The following is a 24286-nucleotide window of genomic DNA, read 5'->3' as shown; positions in this document are numbered from 1 at the left end:
TTGGATGCAATGGCGTTAAACTTGCACTTTAAAAAGCATAAAAGCAGCAGAGACAACTGATCCCAGAGACTAATTTTCTTTTGATAAATTACTAAATGCCTAAACAGACACACCAACAGTTTAAATAATTAATCCTTCACATACAACCTGCAGAAAAGCTACAAGCATAGTTCATTTGCTATTAGAGTAAGCAGCTTTTTCAGCAACAGCTGTAAAATTGACAGCAGTATCACCCAACTCCTCCTTCTCTCATGAATCAAGCTCTTCTCCAAAAGTCAGACTGCAGCTTAAATCGCCTAAAAACCATCCCTAGTAAAGGACATAGAATCATAGAACGGTTAGGGTTGGAAAGGACCTTAAGATCATTAAGTTCCAACCAACATCCATTATTCATCTTCCGATCCCTGAGAACACCAGAGCTGAGAAACCTCTGAAACATTTTGGCATATTTAAAAAGAAAAATGTTTTGAACAGGGAAGGTCTCATCCAGCTACTGTGCAAACAGGAAAGAAGCCGGGGCTATAATCTCCAGATCTTGTCTTCCTAAAACACCTTTAGTGCTTAGAAAGCAAGAGCTTGCCAGGAGGTGCCTTGCTTGAAATGCAAGGCCTATAGAATGAAAAAATCCAGATTTATAAAGTTATCTAGCATTAAAAATAATATTCATCAGAATACAACTTAGGATGAAGGAGCTAAGGAATTCTACGTTACCTAGGTTTTTTCAAGATGCTCTTGCCAGGCAGACTGTGGAAAGGCAGACAGCTTAAAGTAGCCTTCATCAGAAGAGGTAAGGATTACCAATGAAACTGTTTTCATAGGGATCACACATTTTTACTTTAGGATAATTCAAAAGAGATTGTTTTTCTTACCAGCATTGTGTGGTCACCTGGCTGTCAAAAATCCCTTCAATATGTTCCACAGCTTCCATGGGTGCTGTAGGAGTCTGGAATAGAGTAAGAAAACTTCATTCATTTGATGAGAAAGCAACCCCATGACATTTGTAGTAACTAACTAGGAAAAAGAGCTGAAATTGGTGAATGCACATGGCAAAGCTGAAAGGGACAGGCAATTCTTGCTGCAAAGAAGTTAATGGAAAGGAACCTAGGTATTTATTTCTTCTCCCTTTAAACCTCCTGGTTTCTTTCTCAAATAGTTACTTGGATTAATCTGAAGGACATCAAATAGAGAGTCTCTAACTTTTTATTGGCAGCTGAGTGTTTTGAGCTTTCTGCATTACCCAGCTTGCCCCAACACTTCATGCTGCAAGAGAAAGGCAAGACTATGGCCTGGAGGATGGAGCTGCCATCCCCTGAGAGGGAGAGGCTGTGCAGCATCACAACTTTGCTCTGTCCTGAGTAGGATGCAAAACACTCTCACCATGGACAATTCCTCCCTCAGAAAAGCCGTTATCAGAGCAAGAAATACTATCAGGGATAAATATCTTCTCCTGGACTGTGTCTAATCCTTATAATAAAAGATATGATTTGTGGAACACAATCTGGCACTGACTTTGAAAATAAGGAGAGAATTACTCATGGGTTTTTCTTCTTAAACGTACAGAATCATATTCAAAGAGAAGGCTTTTAAAACCACCCATGCGGATTAATTGAAGGTTTTGGTCTTGAAAAATGAAGCAGCACAGCAGAAACACAGTAATATTAACAAATGACATGTGGTGTGTTTCACATATAAAAATATGAAGGGGTGGTTCTCTTTCAAATATGTCATGAACAAGATCATTGAAACCAAATGTTATTCCTGTTCTTTTTACAGGAGTTTCATACAGGGTGTTTATGCTGAGCAGAGAATCATCTTCTTAATCATCCTTTCATTCCAACACACCTCCAGTTGCCGAAGTAAATGCAAATAGATGAAGTTTCCCTGATGAGGACTGCAACTTATCAGGACACTTTTCCAGATTTGGTTTTTGTCCCTGGAATGAATGAAACAGGAAAAAATACATCAATAATTTAAGCAGATTATTAGAATCTTCGAATATTTCATTGTGACGAACTACAAATACATTACAATTACATTACAATTTTTCAATACATTTCACATAGTTTTATAAACGTATACACTAGCTGGCTGGCATTTTCACTAGTGCTTGCTTACTAGAAGCCAAATGAAGTATGCGTATGTGCATTCTGCTCATCCATGTGTTGGTTCTGGAATCCTTCACAACAATAATTGTGGGACCACTCTGTTGAGCACTGTCTCTGTGCTGGATGGCTCAGAAATGGTCTAATAGTTAAGGAAGGCATTTAGCCACAGGTGGCTAAATCATTTGCAAAACATAGACATGTTTTGGCTTGTCACCAGGTGGCATCTGAAAGGAACTAGAAGGACTCCATCTTATTTCTCATGTATCCAGGAGAAAGGGAAGTGAAGCATCAACATGCCCACTACCGACCACCCTAATAAAAAGTTCTGACAGAGAAGATACATGCATATCTACTTTAGGAATATGCCTACAGGCTATCACACATAGCCCTTTGAGGCAGAACCATGACTTACACAGCATGTGGTTCTGAGTGCCAAGCAGACATTATAAACGGCTAATGGCATCACTGTCAAGAAGCAGCATTTGATTTCAAAGTATCACTGAATTTTAAACACAAAATTCAATCACATAACATATTCTCATTTATCTCCATCAGTGTTTGTCTCACCAGCTCTAAATCCACTTAATTGAAAGAGATGTGAATTAATTTCTTCCATTTAATTATTCATAGACAAATGTGTTATATTAGCCAACCAGAAAGCAAGCTGTCAAAAGACAGAAGGCAGTCTTTCTGACAGTTAAAGCTTTTGACTTTGATCATACATCTATGCTTTTCAGTAGTCATTCCCACAGCTTATTTCACAGCATTCATATACTTAACTAGAATGTTCTTGAAATCTTCTGAAGAGACTTCTTTTTGTAGCGTTGATTTTGATGTTTGCAATGGTAGAGCTATTCAACATAATATAAACTGTTTGCTGTAGGGTTCTCCTTGTGCCATTGAACTACTAAGAGACAGAAGACTTGTCATCTGTGGATTTAACATTGCAAGAGGAAAAAAAAAGGTGAGTTTTATTTCGTACATTAAAACCTTCTTGACTGCAACCATTTGCCTACTAAAACTAAAGATTTTGTTAAGGTGAGGACTACTTTAACACATTCTACTTGTAATTGCAATGTTCTTGAAGTATGCCCAGTCATATGTAAGATGAGATAGAAAAAGAAACTCAATTTCAAGCAATTACTGAAATGCACTCTAAACTACTGCAGCTCTGAGAAATAGTGTTATCAAAAAGACAAACTGCTGCAAAGAGCATAAAATTGTATTTTCTTCCATTTATTCAACTTGATATTCTGCACAATATTTTAAAACTACCTCAAAGCCTGCCTGGAAGTTCTTGGTTTATGGTATTGATATTTTTAGTGTTACTTCCCTCTCAGGTTCTCCCCCTCAATGTTTCTTTATTATAATATTAATTTTTCAGGACAGATTTTGTTCATTTTATATAGCAGTGCACACATTTCTGGGGCTGAACTACAGATTTTCTGGAATTATCCTTCTACAGTTAAAATACCACTGCCACTTAAGCTTCATTTCTTAATCTTGGGACACTGCATTGTTTTGGTACCATAGGTCTATTTGTACAAGTAGTTCCCAATCTGGTCATGGGTTTAAGCACTGTTCTCACCCTTCTTTTTTGCAGCCTTCATAGTAAAGAATAATGACAAAGGTTCCTGTAGAGTTATTCAAACCAGACAGACAAGGGTCACACAGAAAGAACTTAAAAACCTAACATCCTTCTGGAGCATCCTTCAGTTTCGTGTTGGCACTCTGAATGTCTCTGAACCTTCAGCAAACAATGTAAAAAGCAGGTCTTCTTCCTTCCCTGATCAATTCGTTCATCGTAAAATAAGGGTAGTTATGATAGGTTGCACACAGGGCCCTTGCTGAAGCTATATTGAATCGTCAGTGTGTTTACACAAAGGATTCCAAGTAATTGAAATACTTCACTGGAGGGGAAATGAGTCTATAAAAGCTCTACAGAACATCTTAGTAAGCAGTATACCCGGGGTAGCATGTATCTAATTCACACATTTAAAATTAAACACTCCAAAGAGCAAATCACAATTTTGAAATTCAAAATAGCAAAGACCCGTATGTTTGAGACAGAAAGTCCTAAATAAGTATAAAGAAAGAAGATGAAAGTCGAGGAGGCAGAGCAACTGAGTCACTGTCTGTTTAATAACTCTGTTAATGTTCCTGAGACATTATACCAAAAAAAAAGTGACACAGAAAAACCCATTGCATTTGTAAGTCAGAATGACCGAATTAACTGTCCCGAAGTTGCTGGGAGACTGGTGATATAATGGAGCAGTAAGCAGAGAAGGGAAAAAACTTGCATAATACTTGTACTTCTCCCTTGACATGTTTTTGTTAGAGGGGTAAAAGAATTACCACAAACTGCAGCCTCACCAGAGGCATCTTTATTTTAGACTAAATAGAAATATGCTTAAACTCTACTTAAACTCTATTTAGAAGTACTAAATAATCTACTGATTTCAAAAAGGAGGAACTTTAGTTATTTTCATCTTTGCTGACATTCCGGAAAAGTGGTGTCATAAAGGTCTGAACAAACCTGACTGAAATATCAGAAGATGTTAGTTCTCTCGTGCAGGGTTTCCTCCAGTACTATGTTTGACACAAGTTCGTCCTCTCTGTGATTTAAAACAAAAATAAAATAAAAATCTTAATTTCACCTACAAATATTTTGGAAGTTTTAAAAAGTGAAATCTTAGAAGAATCCCAATTGATACAATTCTATCTTGTCTGAAAGACAGTATTTTGCTATTTCTATTTGCACTGTTTTTTCTTATTAGCAGTTTTGCTTATGAAACAACTCCTTATATTATTTGAGCTTTTATTTTTACTTGCAGCACTTTGCTTTATTTGGCAAGCTCTGAAATCTGAAAGCAGATGTCTTCCTGAAGAAACTGATTTGTCCTAGTAATATGGGTATGTGTGCTTAAGTTCCTCTTAACAGATGATCTAGTTAACCTGAACGAGAAGTGAGGGTAATATCCCTTGGTTAAAGGTTTTATCCACAACTGCACCTCCAAAGCAAACATTATTATAGTAGCCTTACAAATATGCAGACTACTGTCAAACACTGTGAAGACAACTTCCTTGTGTCTGTTCATCTGAATTGTACTTCTAGTTCAGTCCCTCTTGATTAGCAAGGACAGAATCTATCTTTCATTACTGACATAGTTCTTGCAAGCTGGGGAATTTATCTCAAACCCTAAAAGAGTTAACACCAACACTGGGTATCAGGCCACAAATAATTTTAGACATTAGCAAAATAGAGCTTAGTACTGATACCATAAGAAAAAAAAGAATGCTGATGCTCACTAGTAGGTCCTCGGATTGAGGAGAATGTGGTACAACAGAGGAACAGTCACAAATTATGGACTGTCCTATTAAAGCACTGGTGAAGTTACTACGAGCAACAGTATGCTTGTAATTAACAGTGGAATTAACAAGACTTAAGCAATTCTTACCACATTTGCAAGAAGAACAGTCTGTAACAAATGAGCACTGAGATACCAAATGATGTCCTGCTGGCTGTCACCACCAGCTGCTGAATGGGTCCTTGTCAATCTACCATTCAGATCAGTCAGGCGGTAGTAGTTCTATGGACCTTGAACCTAAAAGGCATGAAGAGAGATGGCTGTGAGACCAGTGTTGCTTTGGTTTTGACATTTTTGATTTTTTTTTTTTGTTGTAAAACCATTATTTTTCTTAAAGGTGAAGGACTGGGTTTTAGTTCATACAAAAATCCTTGAACAACTATAGCTAGAGCACTTTTTCCATGAGGCATAATTTATGTTATCTCCTAGCAAGTCCAGAGAGCTGCTGAGTGCCTGGTCTTTTCTAGAATATTCGTTTTCTTCTTACATTTTTACATAAGATTCCTTTAAAATCTCTCTACTCTTCAAAAATAATTCATATTAATCTGAACCAGTTGTTCAATGGCATAAATAACTGAAATCAGGAGTAATCCAAAATCTGAGAATTTAGGACAACTAAAATGATAGAAGATATTCCTTTATTTAACTTATAACTCCTTTTTAATAACGTTATCAAAATATGTCACACTAAGTACTAGCAAGGACACACTAGGGTACTAGTAAGATGATGAGAAGCAGCAATGAGTTTTATACCTTTGGCTGATAGCAGTGGAATATTCAAAGGGAGGGTGTCTCTTCAGCACATGCTCTTGATAACAGAATCTTAAATTCCAGGTTCTGAAGGGGGGAATACACACCCAAAAGGAGCACTATATAGGGAGAATAAACATGTAAGTGGACTAAGATCACAACCTCTTGTTTTGGATAACAAACCCATTATATGGTCTCCAACTCAAAACATAGACACTGAGGGTTTTTTTTGGTTATGTGATCTGTATGAAGACAGGCTGAGAAAGTTGGGGCTGCTCAGCCCAGAGAAGAGAAGGCTGCGTGGAAACCTCGTAGCAGCCTTCCAGTATCTGAAGGGGGCATACAGGGATGCTGGGGAGGGACTCTTCATTAGGGACTGTAGTGACAGGACAAGGGGTAATGGGTTAAAATTTAAACAGGGGAAGTTTAGATTGGATATAAGGAGGAAATTAAGGAGGCACTGGAATGGGTTGCCCAGGGAGGTTGTGAATGCTCCATCCCTGGCAGTGTTCAAGGCCAGGCTGGACGAAGCCTTGGGTGACATGGTTTAGTGTGAGGTGTCCCTGCCCAAGGCAGGGGGGTTGGAACTAGATGATCTTAAGGTCCTTTCCAACCCAAACCAGTCTATGATTCTATGATTCTAATGTACACACCTTTGTACAGAAGATGGAAAACACAGCAAACCAACGTGCAGCTCAAGTATGTTGGAGTTTCGCTATCCCTGTTTAGAGTACTTTTTTTAAACGACTTTAAAATAAGAAATCGCATAACCATATATGAAATGGTTAAGAAATAACCAAAGCATAACCATTGATTGCATGAATAAACTTCAAAGAGTTTGAAGAGATTGAGCTTCACCTCAACACGACATTTGAGAAATATAAAGAATTTGAACAAATTCAACAAAATAATTTTTGAATTGCTTTTTTTCATGCACAGAGATCTATATCTTACCAGTAAAAATCAGTTGCATAAGCAGGCTGTGTAGTCAACATAGCATGGGAAGTCCTTCTGTGATTTCCTGCCCTAACCCACCTATTAAGAAGGTCTTCAACATACTGAATTAAAAAACCAAATCCAAAACCTCCACAAATTTACAGACTGTGATCAATCTCACCATCTTTGTCTCCAGGAAAAGCTCCCCCACAAATTTCCTCAAGTGCTGAAGTGTGAAGAGCATCAGGACTACTTTGTAGTTTATAAAAGGGTTATAAAAGTTTGAAGTTGTATGATTTCAGGACATAAAACACGTTTCAAGAGACAAATCTCATTTTGATAAAACATACTAAAAATATTCTATAGTCAGGTCATTTAATGTGCCCCAACTGAATTTTGATGAACTTGCCACCTACAAAAAATCTGCTTAAGGGAAAGCGCTATGTATCTGTTAAGCATTAATGTATGAATTAATGAAAGTGTCTCTGACTAATGCCAACCAAGGAGAAAACATGAGGTTTTTCTCTTCAGAAGCCAACTCATGTATTATTTTTAATGATGCATTCCATAAAAGACAGTTTTCAGCTTTTATGCAGTTAAAAACCCTGTTTACTCAAACACCTTTCCTATTTCAGTATCTTTAAAATTAGACAAAAGACTACCTGACAGTTTATGAATTTTCCACTTAACTGTTCAAATGGAAGAAAACAGCCATCAACCTTTCCCAGTTCTTTACCCTAGGCACAAGTGAAAGATCTAATCCCTATGCTCTCAGCGTAAGGCTAACCATTTTGATATAAACCCCAGAAAGTGTCTAACACAAGGCTAATTAAAAACCTCTAAGAATAATCTTAAAAATAGGATACATTTCAATAAAAGGGGGAAAAAAAAATGTCTTGTTAGGAGTTAACAATGTCTTTTTCATTATTAAACCTACATAATACAGATGTTATTTACATGCCAATAAAGGATGGACTTAAGGAGAATAGATGAAGTGTGATGGGATTTTGTTTACTCATCTCAACATGCAGACTGAAAACTATCTTCTCATCTAGCCCATATTTAGCCTGGATTTGGTGCAATGATTCTCATTTTGCAGTACAAGACTGTATTATTACTATTGTCATCCTATGTCTAGCGAGAATCCCTAGTCATGAAGCAAAACCCCACTGTGCTTGGCACTAGACAAACATAAATCAACAGAGACAATTATACAAATGCCAGATTACCTGTTCACAACATCACGGAAGACTTACTCTAATAAAAGTTTCCTGGTACTTTAATCTTTCTGTGAAGGAGCCTGGAATTTTAATCTGGAGAAACCTGAGCTTTGATTTTATAATGTACTTAAAGAAAACAAATGCAAACAGGTAAAGCATATAGCAGGGGAGGAAGTATTCTTTATTCTCTTCCCATGACAAACCTACATTCAAACTGACTTGGTCTTGTCCATCTTGCTTCTAACACCGATTTTCCAGACTAGAAAGTACTTCTTCATTCTAGAAGCAACAGAAATAATTATTTATGCATAAAAATTTTACAGACTGTCACACCTGCTGTGGCAACTGCTCATTAACAGCACTGATACTGTTGGGAGACAGACATGGATCTATGTAGCCAGTTTCCACTTTCTACATCTGCTCCACACCTCTTCATCTATCTTACACATTTATGAACAGTACAGCTAAAGAAGAGGCTGGTGCACTCATAAAAGTACACTAAGGAATCATTAGCATTAGCTTGTTTTAAACCCAAACATAAGCATCCCTAAGGTACCAAAACAGCATCAGCTTTTCTGTGCCCAATACTATTTTTAGCATTACCACCGCCAGTAACAAACCAGAAGCTTTAAATTAACTGTGCCTTATGCACTAAGCCCCAGTGCTGGCCGTTAGGCTTGTTACCAACTTGTGCTGGCATGTCCTATGTAAACTGAACCTTGATACCAGATGTTTCTTTTTGGGATGTAGGTTAAGGACAGGATAACAGTAAAGGCCTTGAAAATATGCCCACAGTTTGAAAACAAAAGGAGGTCCCAGAATCCATAATTCCTGGCTACTGAACAGTGATCAAACTGCCACACAACCACAAAGCTGGACAAGCTTTACTTTTGCTTTAAGAAAAGAAACAGCAGCTGGGGAAAATCAACAAACAAAACCAGCCAAGCTACAGGGCAATGCATGTGCTTCAGCCTGGGAAAGTACTCATTAAGCTTTTGCACCTCACAGAGGTGAGGCCAATTTTCTAGAATCAATATAAACACAATACATTTATAAATGGGTAGAATGCCCCATGTGGTTGGGCAGGGAGGAGAGCTGCAACATGTTCATTATTGTTTCACCTTCCCTTCGTAGACAGGTTTTGAGTCCTACCTCCTAAACTACAGTGACCCAGGCAATCATGAACTGTGCTATGCACACACATCTACTCTGTGGTACTGCATACTCACAGATAGAGATTGTGAAGGTTTAACTGACTTTAGAGTGATAGTGACTGATAATGGATATGAACTAAGCATTCAGCACAGTTATAGCATCAAATGCAGTTAAAGAAAGTCAGCCTGGTAAAATTTTGTTTAAAAGTTTAAAATTGGCTAATCTGTCTTCTAAGCATTCCCATGGCAGCAATTTTTACTTCTCTAATTGACACATATACACACATATTCATAACAACAAATATTACCAAAACTTTGTGGAGCAGCATAATGAACTAGGATTATTATGACTTTGTTTAATTGTTATATGTGGAATGTGACACTGACAAACGTAAAATACAGTTGCAAAAATGTGTGAAATTCATATCATCATTGTCATGACTGATGAACACACAAAAATCTTGACTGCACAAATCAAACATTAGACACAGGGTCAAGTACCACAGCTGAATCACTTCCAGCAATGTTCCATAGATGAAAACCAAAAATAAACCAGAAACAAACATATCTCACCAAAAAGCAATACAAATAAAATACCGAAACACATGTACAGGAGATGGATGTTTAATATATGTCAAAGCAAGAGGTTAAAATTCGGCTATCATGTTTTTACTGATGTTTCCAAAACAGCCAGCCAGAAAAATGTGACAATTTCACCACTACCTATTTTCTTCTATTTTACCCTACAAAATTCGCTTCAATGCATTTTATATAAATAAGCAGCACAAGCTATTTCATAGCCCGTATAACCTGAAAGAGAACAAATGGAAAACTTGCTTCCTAAAATTTAGTGCATGTGATGACATTACCAGAGATATCTATTACTGTAATTAGTTAACTTTTTTCCTTTTACATTCCTTACTTGAAATGAATTTCACATCACGTAACTTATAATACAACTGTCTTTCATGCAGCCATAATGGCACCACTGTTACTTCCATTTGTCCTAATTTAGGGGCTGCAGAAAACTACGGAAAAGAAGAAGAAAAACCACGTAAGTCCTTTTAAAAAATAATTTGACAAGCATTACCAAATCAGAGAATCAGAGAATCAGAGAATCAGAGAATCAGAGAATCAGAGAATCAGAGAATCAGAGAATCAGAGAATCAGAGAATCAGAGAATCAGAGAATCAGAGAATCAGAGAGTAGTTAGGGTTGGAAAGGACCTTAAGAACATCGAGTTCCAACCCCCCTGCCATGGGCAGGGACACTTCGCTCTAAACCATATTGCCCAAGGCGTCATCTAACCTGGCCTTGAACACATCCAGGGATGAAGCATTCACAACCTCCCTGGACAAGCCATTCCAGTGCCTCGCTACCCTAACAGGAAAGAATTTCCTCCTTATATCCAATCTAAACTTCCCCTGTTTAAGTTTTAACCCATTACCCCTTGTCCTACCACTACATCCCTAATGAAGAGTCTATCCCCAGCATCCCTATAGGCCCCCAAAGCATGATTATTGATGACCCCAGTGGTGGTAAAACTCGCCAAGTTTTATTTTGTCTACCAGTCATGGTTTTGTTTAATTTTGAACAAGCTTACAGTTACTAGATGTTTTTATCCCTTTAAATACTAAGAAGTTTCTGTCATTCAAAATAAGTAATTATGGCACATACACACTATTCAGTAAAGCATTCATGCAGATGTCTTGAGCCTGTCCCTAGTTAGAAAAACCCCTCAGTACATTTAAAAATCCATTTATTTAGGCTTACTTAATACCTTTCATATACAAATACGCTTTATTTCACAGCAGGTATGCAAGAAGGAGAAATGTGAATGTACTTATTTACTGTTAGCAAGTAAAACTATGGAATATCAGTATTTTCCCACTGCTACCTGATGCAACACTGAATAAAGGAAAAAGAGAATTAGACTTGTGGAAAGATTTCTAATATAACATGGGCAGATACGTCACCATAACAGCTTCTAGCAGTGAATTCCAAAAACACTTTTCTCAAACCTCTGCCATACCTCTTAGGTAGACAAAGTGCATCTTAGAACCAAAGCAACAACAAGGTAAGCAAACAGATTTTCATTCTCCTAAGAGAATGTGTACTCCTATGTGAAAGGATATAAACGTGAATTGTAAATCAGCTTCAAATTATAGACTGGCGTCTGGCAAGAATACAGTAAATTGGCAATGCACAGATGTACTTACGTAGAAATCTTCATTATCTTTCATAGGAACACGAAAGATAGAAGACTGGCTACGAAGCACCAATTAACTGTTTTGAATTAATCATTCTGTGGGTTAGCCAAAGCAAGCAGCAGCTCTTTTACTACCAATGATTTGGAACAAGTCACTTTGTATTTAAATCCTGGCTGTACTTCAAATTTCTGTACTGCAGCAAGTGGTACAGTGCCTTTTCTGAAGGCAAAGAAACGACGCCATAGCTTTTTTTCCCCAAGTCAGGTTCCCAACACTTATTCTTTTTTTCCAATTTGTTTTTATAAAAGGTTAGTACCTCCACTGGTAGAAAACACATTTTCCCCATTTTAACAATAGTAATTGTATGAGTTTCTAAGGTATGTCTACAATTTTCTGACATTTAAATCAAGTACCTCATACATACAATAAAAAGTTTCACTTTAGCATCCAGCAACAATCCAATTATGTAAATTATGCAATTATCACTTCTTCCATGCAAGTTTAGTGTCATACTGGCTCTAAAATTTACTGATGCTAAAGAGAAAAAGGGCTTCAAAGTTGAGTTGTCTTCAAAGACATTTAAGAACTGATGAAACATCCTGCAATGTGATGCTCATATTCTTAAAAGGTATTATTTTTAGCACTTCTTTTAGGAATATCGGTACTCTGTGTTCTTGGTGAGATGGATTAGCTCTCTAATCTGACTGACAATTAACCTGGCAAGCAGACAAATACACAAAGTATTTTCTTTCATTTTCACCTAAATTAGCCAGACAATCCAACAGACTAGCCATGCCCAGTGCCAATGCAATGGAGAGGGTGGCTTAGAGCCAGTCTCTCAGCTGCTTTACACAGGCTTAAACCAGCTGTGAGACCTCATTCTGAGATACAGAATAAACTCTGGTCTTTTGTGGTTTTTTTCAAAAGAAAATACTGCCAAGACTAAGCAAAGACTAATCAGTAAGTCACTAGGGGCTGACCTTTTACAATGCAAAGAGTGAAGGAAGAAAAAGCAAAGGTAAGTCATAAACACTACCAATTTCCATGAACAGAGCGGAGGGTACGCCCTTGTCTGAGATCAGAACATGCAGGATGTGAGTGTATTCCCTGTACATTACTGCGCTCAGAAATGAAGGTAGGTAATAAGTGCTAAGTTTGAAGTTACCCATCTTCTGATACTGCTAGTCTTGAACTATAGCATAGTTCAAGATCCAAACCCATGCATGAGCAAAAGGGTGAGCTATATTCAGCTCAAAGCCAACAGAGGACTTGTCTTTAGAAGGGACCAATAAGCAAAGAAAGCAACATAATTGCAATGGGAATGTGATACGATAATAGAAAGCAAAATAATTCTTCCTGTGGAAATCTCTGGGCTCATATTGTTCCGTGTGCTGTACATTACCTTAGACACATATGAAGCTGAAACAGTTCAATATATTTTGCTATGCATAGCTGTATGCACAGAGACAACCTGTAAATTGTATGGATTGTAGGCAGCTTTAAAGTTGTTCCTGTTTCGTTGAAGACAATATATAAATTCCCCACTATCTTCTAACACTAGAGGTGTCTATCAAAAGAGGAAATTATTTATATTTAGATATACAACTTGTTTTCCACAATTACAAGTCATATATCTCTAGATTTTATCATGAAAAGATAAATACAGTATTTAAACATCTGTATAAGCAAGTTTAGTAATAACACTGAATTGACCTGCAAGTTATTCTCTTATCACATTTTTCAACTCTATTATTTCCACTCTAAATAATATTTCATTTCTACCAGCAGCTACTTCAGTATTACTATTTCTTGTTGAGAAAAGTCTCACATAACCTTGTTAGTATTCTAAATTTCTTATCCAAACTTGAAACTTTTCAATAATTCATCACCTATAAAAACTGTTAAGCATTGTTAAGCTTAAAAAACACTATAAAGCCTTTAAGTAGCAAACACCTAACAGTTAAAGACTAGAGATATCAGAGTATCTAGGTGTTCTGAAAATACATCATTTTAATTGGAAGAAATTGTAGACTTGTGGAGAACTACAATGCTTCCTAAATATTTTTCAGTCATATCTGAAATCAGAAGCCCCAAGGGATAAACACAAATTTCATTTTCATTTTGTATCCAAAATATTTCACAACATTGTGCACATTGAAATAAACCTGGTGGGTTTTTTCTGTATTGTTTATTATTTTTTGTTCATGAAAAAGTGTGCATTTAACTTATAAATAAACATTAATTATAACGTTTACTTATAATTAAACCAGATACGTGTGTGTCTGTCACTGACACCAAACTAGTAAGAGAACACAGGCAACCCCCTCTGTGGCTACATCAAGAACAGCTTGCCCAGTATCACTCAACAAATACTGCCCTCCTGATTGGCATGTTTGATCTGAACAGACACGACCACTAGTCTGCTTAATGTTAGAACAGCTTAACTATTTGGAGCACTGACTAAGTGCTACGTTTAAGTGATTGCTATGCAATCAGAGATGGAATAAGTAGTTCCAGGTACCACTATTCTCCTCTCAGTATAATTTTAGGTACCATCTCCTCCCAGAACCCTGCTATGGCTCAGACCATAGCAAAGTGTAATTTGGTTTCCACTTCCTATATATAAAAATTATAACTCAACTCTGCTAATAAGAATTAATTCTAATAGTTTATACTTTTTAAAGTTTATAAACTTAATTTTTAAAGTTTATAAACTTTATTTATAATATAAACCATTATAAAATAGTTTATACTTTTTAAAGTATATTTTTAAACTTTTTGTTGATTCTAGGAACAGATCTGTCCTTTTTAAGAAGCAAAAACTTGCAGGAAATAAGTATTTTAGATTCATAACCAGCATCATTTCTGTGTAATTGCACAGGATTTGAGAAGGAAGGTAAAAATCACCTCAAGTGTGAACTTCTGAAATCTGGCCACATCAGCCTCTCCAGGTAACAATTCAGATGACTGCACATTTGTTTGCCAGCCAAGTTTGCCTTGAAGCCTCAAGATATGTGTTATAGCATCATCATCAATTGCTTCTGAAGAAAAAAGAAAAAGTTGTGGGTTTTCTTCCTCCCCTTAAACACAAAACCTTTAGATTCATTGCACAAGCAAGCCAACCAGCCAGCCATTCATTCTTTAGTTTCATTGCATAAGCCTTAATAAGTGTGGAGGATTGGTCTAATGTTATTCAGACTGAGTTGGGACACTGAAAACATGCCCTAGAAGGTCTTATTCCAAATTTTCCTGCAGCTGAAGAGCAGTGGTTCAAATGTGGGCTAAGCAATTTTTACTTCCTGAGATTTAACACTGACCTTTTGATCTTTGGTGTAATTTACACAGCAGAATTCAAAACACTCGGCAGAAAACATGATTTACAGACCAAAGACTTTTTTCAAATGCTTAAAAAACTGAAATAAAAGGCTTCTGAAGTCAGAGCAAAATCTCAGCTGAACAAAAAGAATGTTGACAACAGAAGAATAACAATTTTTCATCTGAATATTTAAAAGAAAGTTCTTTTTACATGCAAACATGCCTCCCCTTTAGAAATCAGACCAATCAGGTCCAGTATAGAGGAACAAGTCCCCAGCTGAACAAAAATACTATAAACGTTATGGAAAATAATTTGAGAAGTCATGGAAAGCACCAGAAGTATTTTTTCCCATGTTTTTTAACCCCTATTACAACGTGCATAGAAAACATTGTAGACATCTGCAAAAAAATAAAATCCAGTTGTGGTATAAGTTCCTCAGGCTTTAATGGAGAAATAATGGCCAAAATCTATTTTCCCCCACACTACTCCTGGGAGGCAAGTAGGAAAACATAATTACTCCTTGCAAATCCCCTAATTAAAAGAAAACTTGCTGTAGCTAACTATAAAATATTAAAAAAGAAAATAAAAATTCAAATGCTAGCTGAAATTCTGCTCTGAGGTCAGGTATAAAAAAAAAAAAAGACCCTAAACATCAAAGGTAAATACAGAGGGTAAAGCCATAGCCTTTGAAATAGAGTTTAAAATGACAGTACTCTCTCATTTACAGCTTTCCCTTTCAGGTGTACTCTTACTCTGAACACAGGAAAGAGATGAGGAAAGACAGCAGCTAGTTGAATATATTCTCCATTAAATGAATGTAAATTTGAAGTAAAGACACTACAAGCATAACTGACAGCACAGTCTTCCCCCACACTGCTGCAAGTTACATACCTGTTCTATCATAAGAATAAACTTTGGTCCTGAAGGGCTTTTTAGAAGGTCTTTCAACTTCTGGTTGTTCACGAGTCTTTTTATGGCAACTTGGATCCAAAACCGCTGTTTGCATTTCAGTGTTTCTAACATTATCTGTAACTGACACATCAAAAAGGAAAATATGAGTCATTTAAAGCAGATCATTATGCACAATTACTTTCTAATTTATTAATCTTCCTACAAATTTAAATTTCTGCAGTGTCTACTTCCCCAAATGCATTCTGATGGGCTTAATGAAGCTGTTTCTTTTTGTTGTCAGTATAGTAAAACTTGTATTCAAGATCATCATTCAATACGGTTGAATGTGAAATGTAGCACTTGTTTCCTACGTATACCATGAGGTATGGAGGATAGATAACATTCACTTTGGCTTTTGCCATTTGCTTGGCCAAGTTTATGACCAGAAAACCTTTTCATCTATTCTGAAAGACAGAAAGCTGGCACCCCATGAAATGCACTGCTCAGCAATATCCAAATCACTGGCACTTTACCAACACTGTTCTAGCAGTTTACAAATTTACTGTTTACAAATGTAAAGCACAGCATACAGACTAATTCAAAGAAAGTTAACCCCATCCCAGCCAGAGCCACCCTACACTTCAATGCTTTGTTTTAAATGGCAGTTTTCTCGATTTTCTTTTTCAATGTGCTGAAGACATACAGGACACAATTGATTCAAAAATGTTTTCTGCAAGTTTCATTCAAAGCCTAATCCAAAACTTAATGACAGTAAATGAGCTCAAGCTTGCAGATTTGCTTAAATTTTGACCCATTGCCATCAGTTTGAAGCTTAAAATGACTTTCAAAGAGCAAGAATTGCGATCACAAGAGCTGCTAAGTCTTTGTGAATAGCTTCCTTTCCTCATACATAGAAGCATGAATTATAGTTTTGTACTTTAGAGAGATGATCTCACTTCAATCTTCAGAAAAATCCCAAATTGGTTGGAGGACAATTAAAAAAGACAATTACATATTCAGTTTTAATTATAGTATACTGGAAAAGGCATATTTGAGACCCATTGCAGAGCCTTCTCACTTAAAGAAACTTTCAATAGGTAAATCCACACATGAAGGAAGTATGGATAACTAGCTTTTTAAAATGAGAATAAACACTTTTATGCACTTTACAGTTGTTATACTGAGTTATAGTTTGTGCTACATCTCCACTGTTCCACTTTTTCCTTCTTGGTTTTTGAAAGATCTGAGGTTTTGCAAGAGTCTTTTCTATATTCACCTCCTACAATTAAAGTGTGGCTTGCATCCCCTTACATGCCTAGAGGAAGAAGATCATTCCCTTCCAAAGGCTTTAGGGAGGACAGACTGTATGTTCATACTACAGCTGCCTATTGCAGTATTACATCTCACCAAATATTAGAAGCCCAGTAAGTCTGTTATTTTCAGCAGAAAAAAAAGAAAATTAACTATCAGATGACACCTAAAGTAAAAACCTGGAATGCCAGTGACTTACAGTATTCTTTGTTAGAAATGCACTGGGGGACACCGTACATTTACAACTGTTTCGAAAAGAACAGTTACAATGATGAGGAAAGAAAGTCATCTCTTTTATTACCACTCTTTCTGTCATTTTGGGTACTTTAACACGCACATAAGACAAAGGTGGTGTGCCAAAACCATGCTGAGCTCCTTTGCAAGCAGAAGTTGTGGGAAGTGTCATTTTCAAATACTCACTCCTTGACATTAAGGATGTTGGTTTTGTTATGCTGCTTTTTAACTTTGTCTCATGCTCTGAAATGCTAGTAGGCTGACAAACAGATTCTTCTCTTCCCTCCTTATGTATTCTTGTGAGTCTAAAATTGAACAATATAGTCTTTTAGGAAGGAAAAAAAAATAAGAGAAGATTCAGTTCTACAGGCAAAATAGAACAATCAACTAAAATAAGACTTGTAAAATGGTTTGCATTTATGATTAGGATACAGCTGTCCTATGACACAGAACAAGAGCTTTGTTCATGATGAATAAGATAGACAGTGAGGGTGGGGAAAGAAACCAAAGTAAAATTACAGCCCTACCTCTTGTGTTACAGGCATCAGAAGCAGGATTGCATAGCGCCTGGCCATTATTTTGATTAACCTCAAAGAGCTCGAAGATTAAGCTAAGTTTAAGCTCTAGGAAGCACAACTAAGAAAATGCTACTTAAAAAAAAATAAATCAATGCTATAATTTGTTCTCATTTTTAGTAATTCCAACAGCATGGTATCTGCTATGAAAGCAAAAACATAATAAACAGTATTTTGTTAATTAAATGCTTTCCTAGAGAAAGCATACAAATAAGAATCCCATAACACAGGATTTGTATTGTCTTGAGGGTTCTTCAAGTTCATTCTTAGATTTGTAAACCAATCTGAAAATCTCTTAAGTTAAATACACATGCAAATGTAATTCAAGGTTAAGCTAGAGAACTCTGAGAAGTATACGCACTACATTAGCTTGTCTGCATGAAAACATAAGAAAAATAACCAGCAGCAGTTAAAACCAAAGAAAAGAAGAACACAGAAAAGTTAGCGACACCAGCTTCTTGTACAGCTTGCAGGTGACAGCCTCTGCATGCACTGAAAACACACACAGTTTAGATACATTTTTAATCTCCGAAGTTCCAAAAAAGTTCCCTTGTCAGGACAAAATGGAAAATAATAAAAATTATAAAGGAAGTAGTGATTTCACACACAGTTTGTTCTCATTTACCAATTACATCTTTAATAACAACCAAAAATAAACCACTGGAACACTGGTGGGAAAACAAATCAGGATATTTATACTTCAGCCATTGGTCCAACTCTGTTGTGAATATGCTGTAAAAATTCAGGCTATATAATTCAGACTGAAAAGGCCAATTCATAATACATCTTACATCAGAGTGGCAATGGCATCAAAGAATCACTTAGAAGCAGCTGAAATTGTCTAAAACTCACATGCTTGAACTTTCTGCTTTAGCAACAGCCTACACAGACTATATATGCACAAAATAATGGAATATCAATGCAAAAGTCTTGAAGTTTCTCTTCCAGGACAGAATTCCAACATACAAACTACTAAAAGGAAGGAGTGAGTGCTATTCATACAAAAAAAAAAAAAAAAACCAAACAAACAAAACCAAAACATCTCAAAAGTTCCCTATTCCATAACTTCTTTCTTATCCAGCTAGGACACTGTTGCGCTGTACTGGTCTGCTGTCATCCTTCTTAGATCAGTAGATCAGTATAAACTTCCCCTGTAATGGCCCTCATTCACTATGAATTACATTTTCCATGTGATAACATGCAATCAAATATGAGCATTTATTCCAAAAGATAAAATGCACAAACCCTGGTTGGAAAGAAGAATTACGGTGGTTAGCAACTATCTTGTACTTGAGTCTATGAATGGAGACTCTATCTTCTTTAATTCAAAGATATAGGGGCATCCTTTATTTTGGGGGCTGGGAGCTAACTGTTACAAAATCCTTTCTTGGCAGTCTCAGAGCACAAAAAACTCCTTAAAGAACTTTAGAAAAATCTAAAAAGAAGAGTGGAGAACTAGACCATACTGAACTGAATGGCACAGCCAGTGCACACAGTTCCGTTCTAAGAGGAGTTTTGCCTTCAGAAAACAGGAGTGAGAGGAAAAGAGTGAAACCTCAGCAAATGAAACCCTGAATAAGATTCCTCTCAACTGAGGAATGATAAAGTGCTGGCAAAGTCAAATACAGTCCATGAAGGATGAGACAGAAATCTGTTCGTTAGCAGTCCCTGATATATACTAGCAGCAGCACTTAACATGCTTTTCTGAAGAAAAGGCAAAAAATTTTAGTAGGCAAAATACACACATACAAAATAACTCATACTGTGAGCACTGAAACTGATGAAGACTGGCAGCTTCCTAATCCATTCTTTAATACTCCCCTAATCACTCCCCAGAAATACTTCCATCTTCAATTTCTCTCTCATCACCTACTAATTAAACTAGACAATGGCAGCATGTATGGTGGCTGATGATACAACCAGAATGCAGATCCTTACTGGTCAGATACTTCCTGATGTGTGGGATGGAGACCTCTGGGCCTAGCTCAGGACTGATGAAAATTGAGGTCCCATTGTACAAAACCTGTTCTCTCACAAACTGAAATGTTCACATCCTCCAGAGGTCTACAGGTCTCATATGAGTTCAGATGCAAGAGATCAATTAGTTCAAAATCCATTGAGAAGAAACTGGCAAACAAATTTCATTAGCAGCTCCCCCCAGCCCCAAAACAAAACCCCAAAATTACTTAGGATAAAATTCGCCAAGTGTGGTTTTAATCCAATCTACAAAATTCAGGAAGAGAGTTTTGCCTGTAAGAAGGCATGCATGCCTCTTCAGCCTCAGAAAAAACATTTTCCTTCCTCATCACCTGTGTGAAAGGAAACCAAAAGTTGAACTGCTGGAAGACTGGGGATTATGAACTCCTGGAGCTTCCTGACACAGGTATCTGTGGAAGATGACAGCATGAGGAGGTGCAAAAGCAGAGAAGAAAAGTTCGTGGTCAACAGGTTCATAAACAGATACACAGCAGCACTACAGCCCCAAACATTCATAATCAAATAACTATGGATGTAAGGGAAATACAAGGGAAATGGACCACAGAAGGTAGCCATGCAGGCTTGTGTGGTCTCCCTAAACATCCTCTACTCCTGCTAATATTAGAGGCAGGATCCTGGACTTCACTGATCCCACTACAGCAATTTTCTATTTTTCTGAATCTTCAATTCTTGGCCATTAAACATCATCCATTCACCTATCATGCCACTTCCAAGAGGTATTGATACAGCATCCGAGAGCAACGTGAACACGCCTTTAGTTTCACTTCCAGACAGTAAACATTAAACAAATCAACTCAGCCATCATATTCTATCATTAAATTTGAAAACCAGAGTTGTCTTCGCGTATACATGCGACAGCAACACAGTACATAGGAATACATTTGTACAGGTTTATATAGTCTGTCATTCCCTCTTGACTAGACTGCATTCTGTTTGCAATGACTTCACTAGTGCTTCTCCAGATTTTCAGTGACATAAACAAGATCAGACTCTATTGCAATGATCAAAAATTATAAGCTTTATCCCGAGCATCAATCCAAGCTTCACAGGATTCACAGGGAAGCAGTCAATTAATTCAGTAGAAGGCACCCACTGCTGTTTCAAATTTCAAATAGCAGAGAACAGGAAGTTATCATAAAGACATAGAATTTCACATACACATTTCCAAAACAAATGCCTTCCTCTCTTATCCTTGCTTTGTGCTTTCTTTCTCCACTTGCTCTGTAAACTGCTGTGCGAAGAATAGGATATTTCTCCTCTGCTGAGGATGACTGGGAACAAAGGGCAGAGAAATAAATTAATTTCAATAACCACTGAGTGACTGGTCATATAGTAAATCTATTAAAAAAAATAAATCAAACAGCCATGGAAAACATTTTCAAACCAATTGATGGCTTAGCTCAGCTTTCATTACAGAGCTTTTCTGAGTTAAGATATCCAGCATTTTATGTGTATGAATATTTACTTATAAAAAGAATCTTGAGAAGTTACTTAATAACAGTGATCAGAGCACTAAAATTAATGTCTAGTATTTCATAAGGAGCATGAAATTGCTTTCTGCTGTTTCTATCAAATAGTTAAAAACCTTCAGAAAAATAAATAAATTTCAAATTTAAAACAACAAATTGTTTTTCAGGACACTTGAGTCAAACACTAACTACATGAAAATAATTCTGTTAATCATGTAAATTAGATTCATTACATGGATTTATAGAGGGAGTAAGGCATTCATGTATATAAAATTAGAGGTCTGATTTTGGTTATTCAAATTAGCAACATAAACCAGAATTTTCCTATCATATGTGAAAGATAAGAATAAAGAGTTTACACTGAATAAGAAAAAGCTAAGATGATGTGAAACAGAATATAATGTCTCTCTCTCATATTTGAGAGCTACAGTTTACTGTTATGAGAAGATAATTTAAATGATGAAGTCTAACTCATACTGTGCATATTTGGTAAAAGCAAGTATGTAATGCGAGGCTCTACATTGTAATCTGCTTTGGAAAGACAGAGATTGGTTGGTTATTAACAAATTAAGGCGATTTCACCAACAATTGCAGGACTTTAGCTGGGTTTTAAGCAAAAATGTGTTTCTTTCAAATTCCCATATTTTAATAGCTACTCAGGAAAATTTCCTCCAGGTAAATGCCTCACAATAAATAGCAGACTCTGAAGTTTTCCTTATGAGGTTCCTCGGTGGAAGACTTTCACTCCCATGACTAAATATGTAATTAACAAGTATTCATGTAATATTGTCCAGGACAGAAGCCAGATTTTAAAAAGAAATTGTAAAAAAAAAATACTATATGTAAAAATACTTTAAATCTTGGATTACGTTAACATCACTCCTTTGAGTCTGAAAAAACATCCCCATATCCCCAAAGCCACACTGGCAAACAGAATCAGCTGTGCAAAAATTATGCTGTTCCAAATGCCCGGAGAGCCTCTACAAGCCCCTGTGTTCAGCTACAAGTCTGTTTATATTTTGGGTTTGGACCATTCTGAAGACGTCCCTAAGAGCTCAGCAACATGACACTTTCAACAGTCACAGCTGCCCAAGCCCAGAGTTCAGTCCAGAAGCTCAAATGCAACAGTGCTGGCTTTGATTTAAGAGTGCAGGGTTATTAGCAACTGACAAGAGCTTTTAAAGATCTCATTTTGGGATGTTGGGTACCCAGATTTAGAAAGGATTCAGAACATACATGCTTTTGTATTTCACTGTAGCTTAAGACAATAGATAATTGTAACAATAAACTCTAAGTCAGACTTCTAGTATAACTACAGCTAGGAGGATATTAACTGCAATTCAGAATAGATATTCAAATACTAACACATAGTCTAGTTCAAGATCATGCACATTCTCACCTGTTTACTGTTGTCTTTTTCACTGCTGTCAGCTGGTTCACACGCAACATCCCTGCTTTCTACCATAAGCAGTGCCTCTGCCCTATCTGGTTCAAACCGGAGACGAGATACTAATTTTTCTTTCAGTATTTTGTTTCACTCATCCAGCTGGTGTAGGTGTTCTTCAACCTAAGAGTAAGAAAATAACTACTGAATTAAATCTGCAGAGATGACTGGTTCCCCACTGTGCCTTCAGAGTGAACTTCATACTTTAGAACAGCTGCATGCTTTACTATGAATCAGGTGGTGTTTGGATATTTGCTTCTGCAGTGTTGGAACTTAAAAGTTTACACGGTTGACAAATGAAAAACAGTTATTTGTACATTAACTGGCAAATTAAACTATTTGCTTTGGAAAGGTGATTCTGCCCTTTTGCTTTGCTCTGGTGAGACCCCAACTGCAGCTCTGGAGTCCTGTATCCAGCTCTGGAGTCTTCAGTGCAGGAAAGACATGGACCTGTTGAGAAGGTCCAGAGAAGGGCTACGAAAACAATCACAGAGGGGTGTAACACCTCTCCTATGAAAAAAGGCTGAGAGCATTGGTATTGTTCAGCCTGGAGAAGACTGGGTAAACCTTATTGCAGCCTTTCAGTTCTTAAAAGGGGCCTATAACAAAGATGGGTAGAGACTTGGGGGCTTTTTGCAATAGGACAAGGGATGATGGTTTTAAAGTAAGAGGGGAGATTCAGGCTGCATGCAAGGAAGAAATTTTTTACAATGAGGGTTGTGAAACACTGGCACAGGTTGCCCAGAGCGGTGGTGAATGCACCATCCCTGGAGACACTCAAGGGCAGGCTGGATGTGGTTCTGAGCAACCTAATCTAGTTGAAGATGTCCCTGCTTATTGTAGGGGTTTGGACTAAACGACCTTTGAAGGCCTCTTCCAACCCAAACTATTCTGTGATTCTATATGTATAATAACATTATATAGAATATATAATACTAATACATAGGCAAAACATTTTTTGATACAGAAGCAGCTATAGTAGCAATAGCCATGCAGAAGTAAATAGTACCTCTAACAGTTATGCTCTGGAAGTTAACATAAACTAAGCCACGGCTAAAGAGAAGACCTGCTTTTCCACTACAGGCAATAGCTTTAATACTTCTCCATTTAGGGACAGATCAGGGAATCATTCTTTTGGCACTGAAAAGACAGTGAGAGCCTCCTGGCTCTGTGGATGCTGACTTGGCTGTTACCTGCAACTGAGAGCTGGTGTGTGGGACAGGGCAGGACCTCCGGCTGTGAGCAGTGGCAGTTGGGGCACTGTTGCAGGGCACTGGGGGTTAACAGCTCTCCCCAGCCAGCTCT

At 37.0% G+C, this 24286-nt stretch overlaps 1 protein-coding gene across 1 annotated transcript; it reads right to left on the bottom strand.

The window, feature by feature from the left end:
* Positions 1-8539: 8539 nt before the first annotated feature.
* Positions 8540-22995, bottom strand: DNAH14 (dynein axonemal heavy chain 14). Its single transcript, XM_061350473.1, has 7 exons — positions 22937-22995; positions 21227-21339; positions 17682-17800; positions 15951-16091; positions 14651-14784; positions 13146-13310; positions 8540-10561 (listed from the first exon to the last, which is right to left on the bottom strand). The coding sequence occupies exons 3-6, from the start codon at positions 17689-17691 to the stop codon at positions 13173-13175; spliced, it is 423 nt and encodes a 140-aa protein (XP_061206457.1). The 5' UTR covers positions 17692-17800; positions 21227-21339; positions 22937-22995; the 3' UTR covers positions 8540-10561; positions 13146-13172.
* Positions 22996-24286: the final 1291 nt, after the last annotated feature.

Source organism: Neopsephotus bourkii, unplaced genomic scaffold, assembly GCF_033783945.1.
Source record: "Neopsephotus bourkii isolate Nb327-2 ecotype Australia unplaced genomic scaffold, CSIRO-AGI_Nbou_v1 NB_518, whole genome shotgun sequence".
In the NCBI taxonomy this organism is placed as follows: domain Eukaryota; kingdom Metazoa; phylum Chordata; class Aves; order Psittaciformes; family Psittacidae; genus Neopsephotus; species Neopsephotus bourkii.
This window is presented reverse-complemented; position numbering and strand designations above follow the sequence as displayed.

Coding starts and splice junctions, on each gene's coding strand:
- DNAH14 (XM_061350473.1), bottom strand. Junction 14,785..15,950: donor TTATTCTTATGATAGAACAG/GTATGTAACTTG, acceptor TTTTTTCTTCAG/AAGCAATTGATGATGATGCT. Junction 13,311..14,650: donor TTCAGAAGTTCACACTTGAG/GTGATTTTTACC, acceptor CTCTTTTGATAG/ACACCTCTAGTGTTAGAAGA.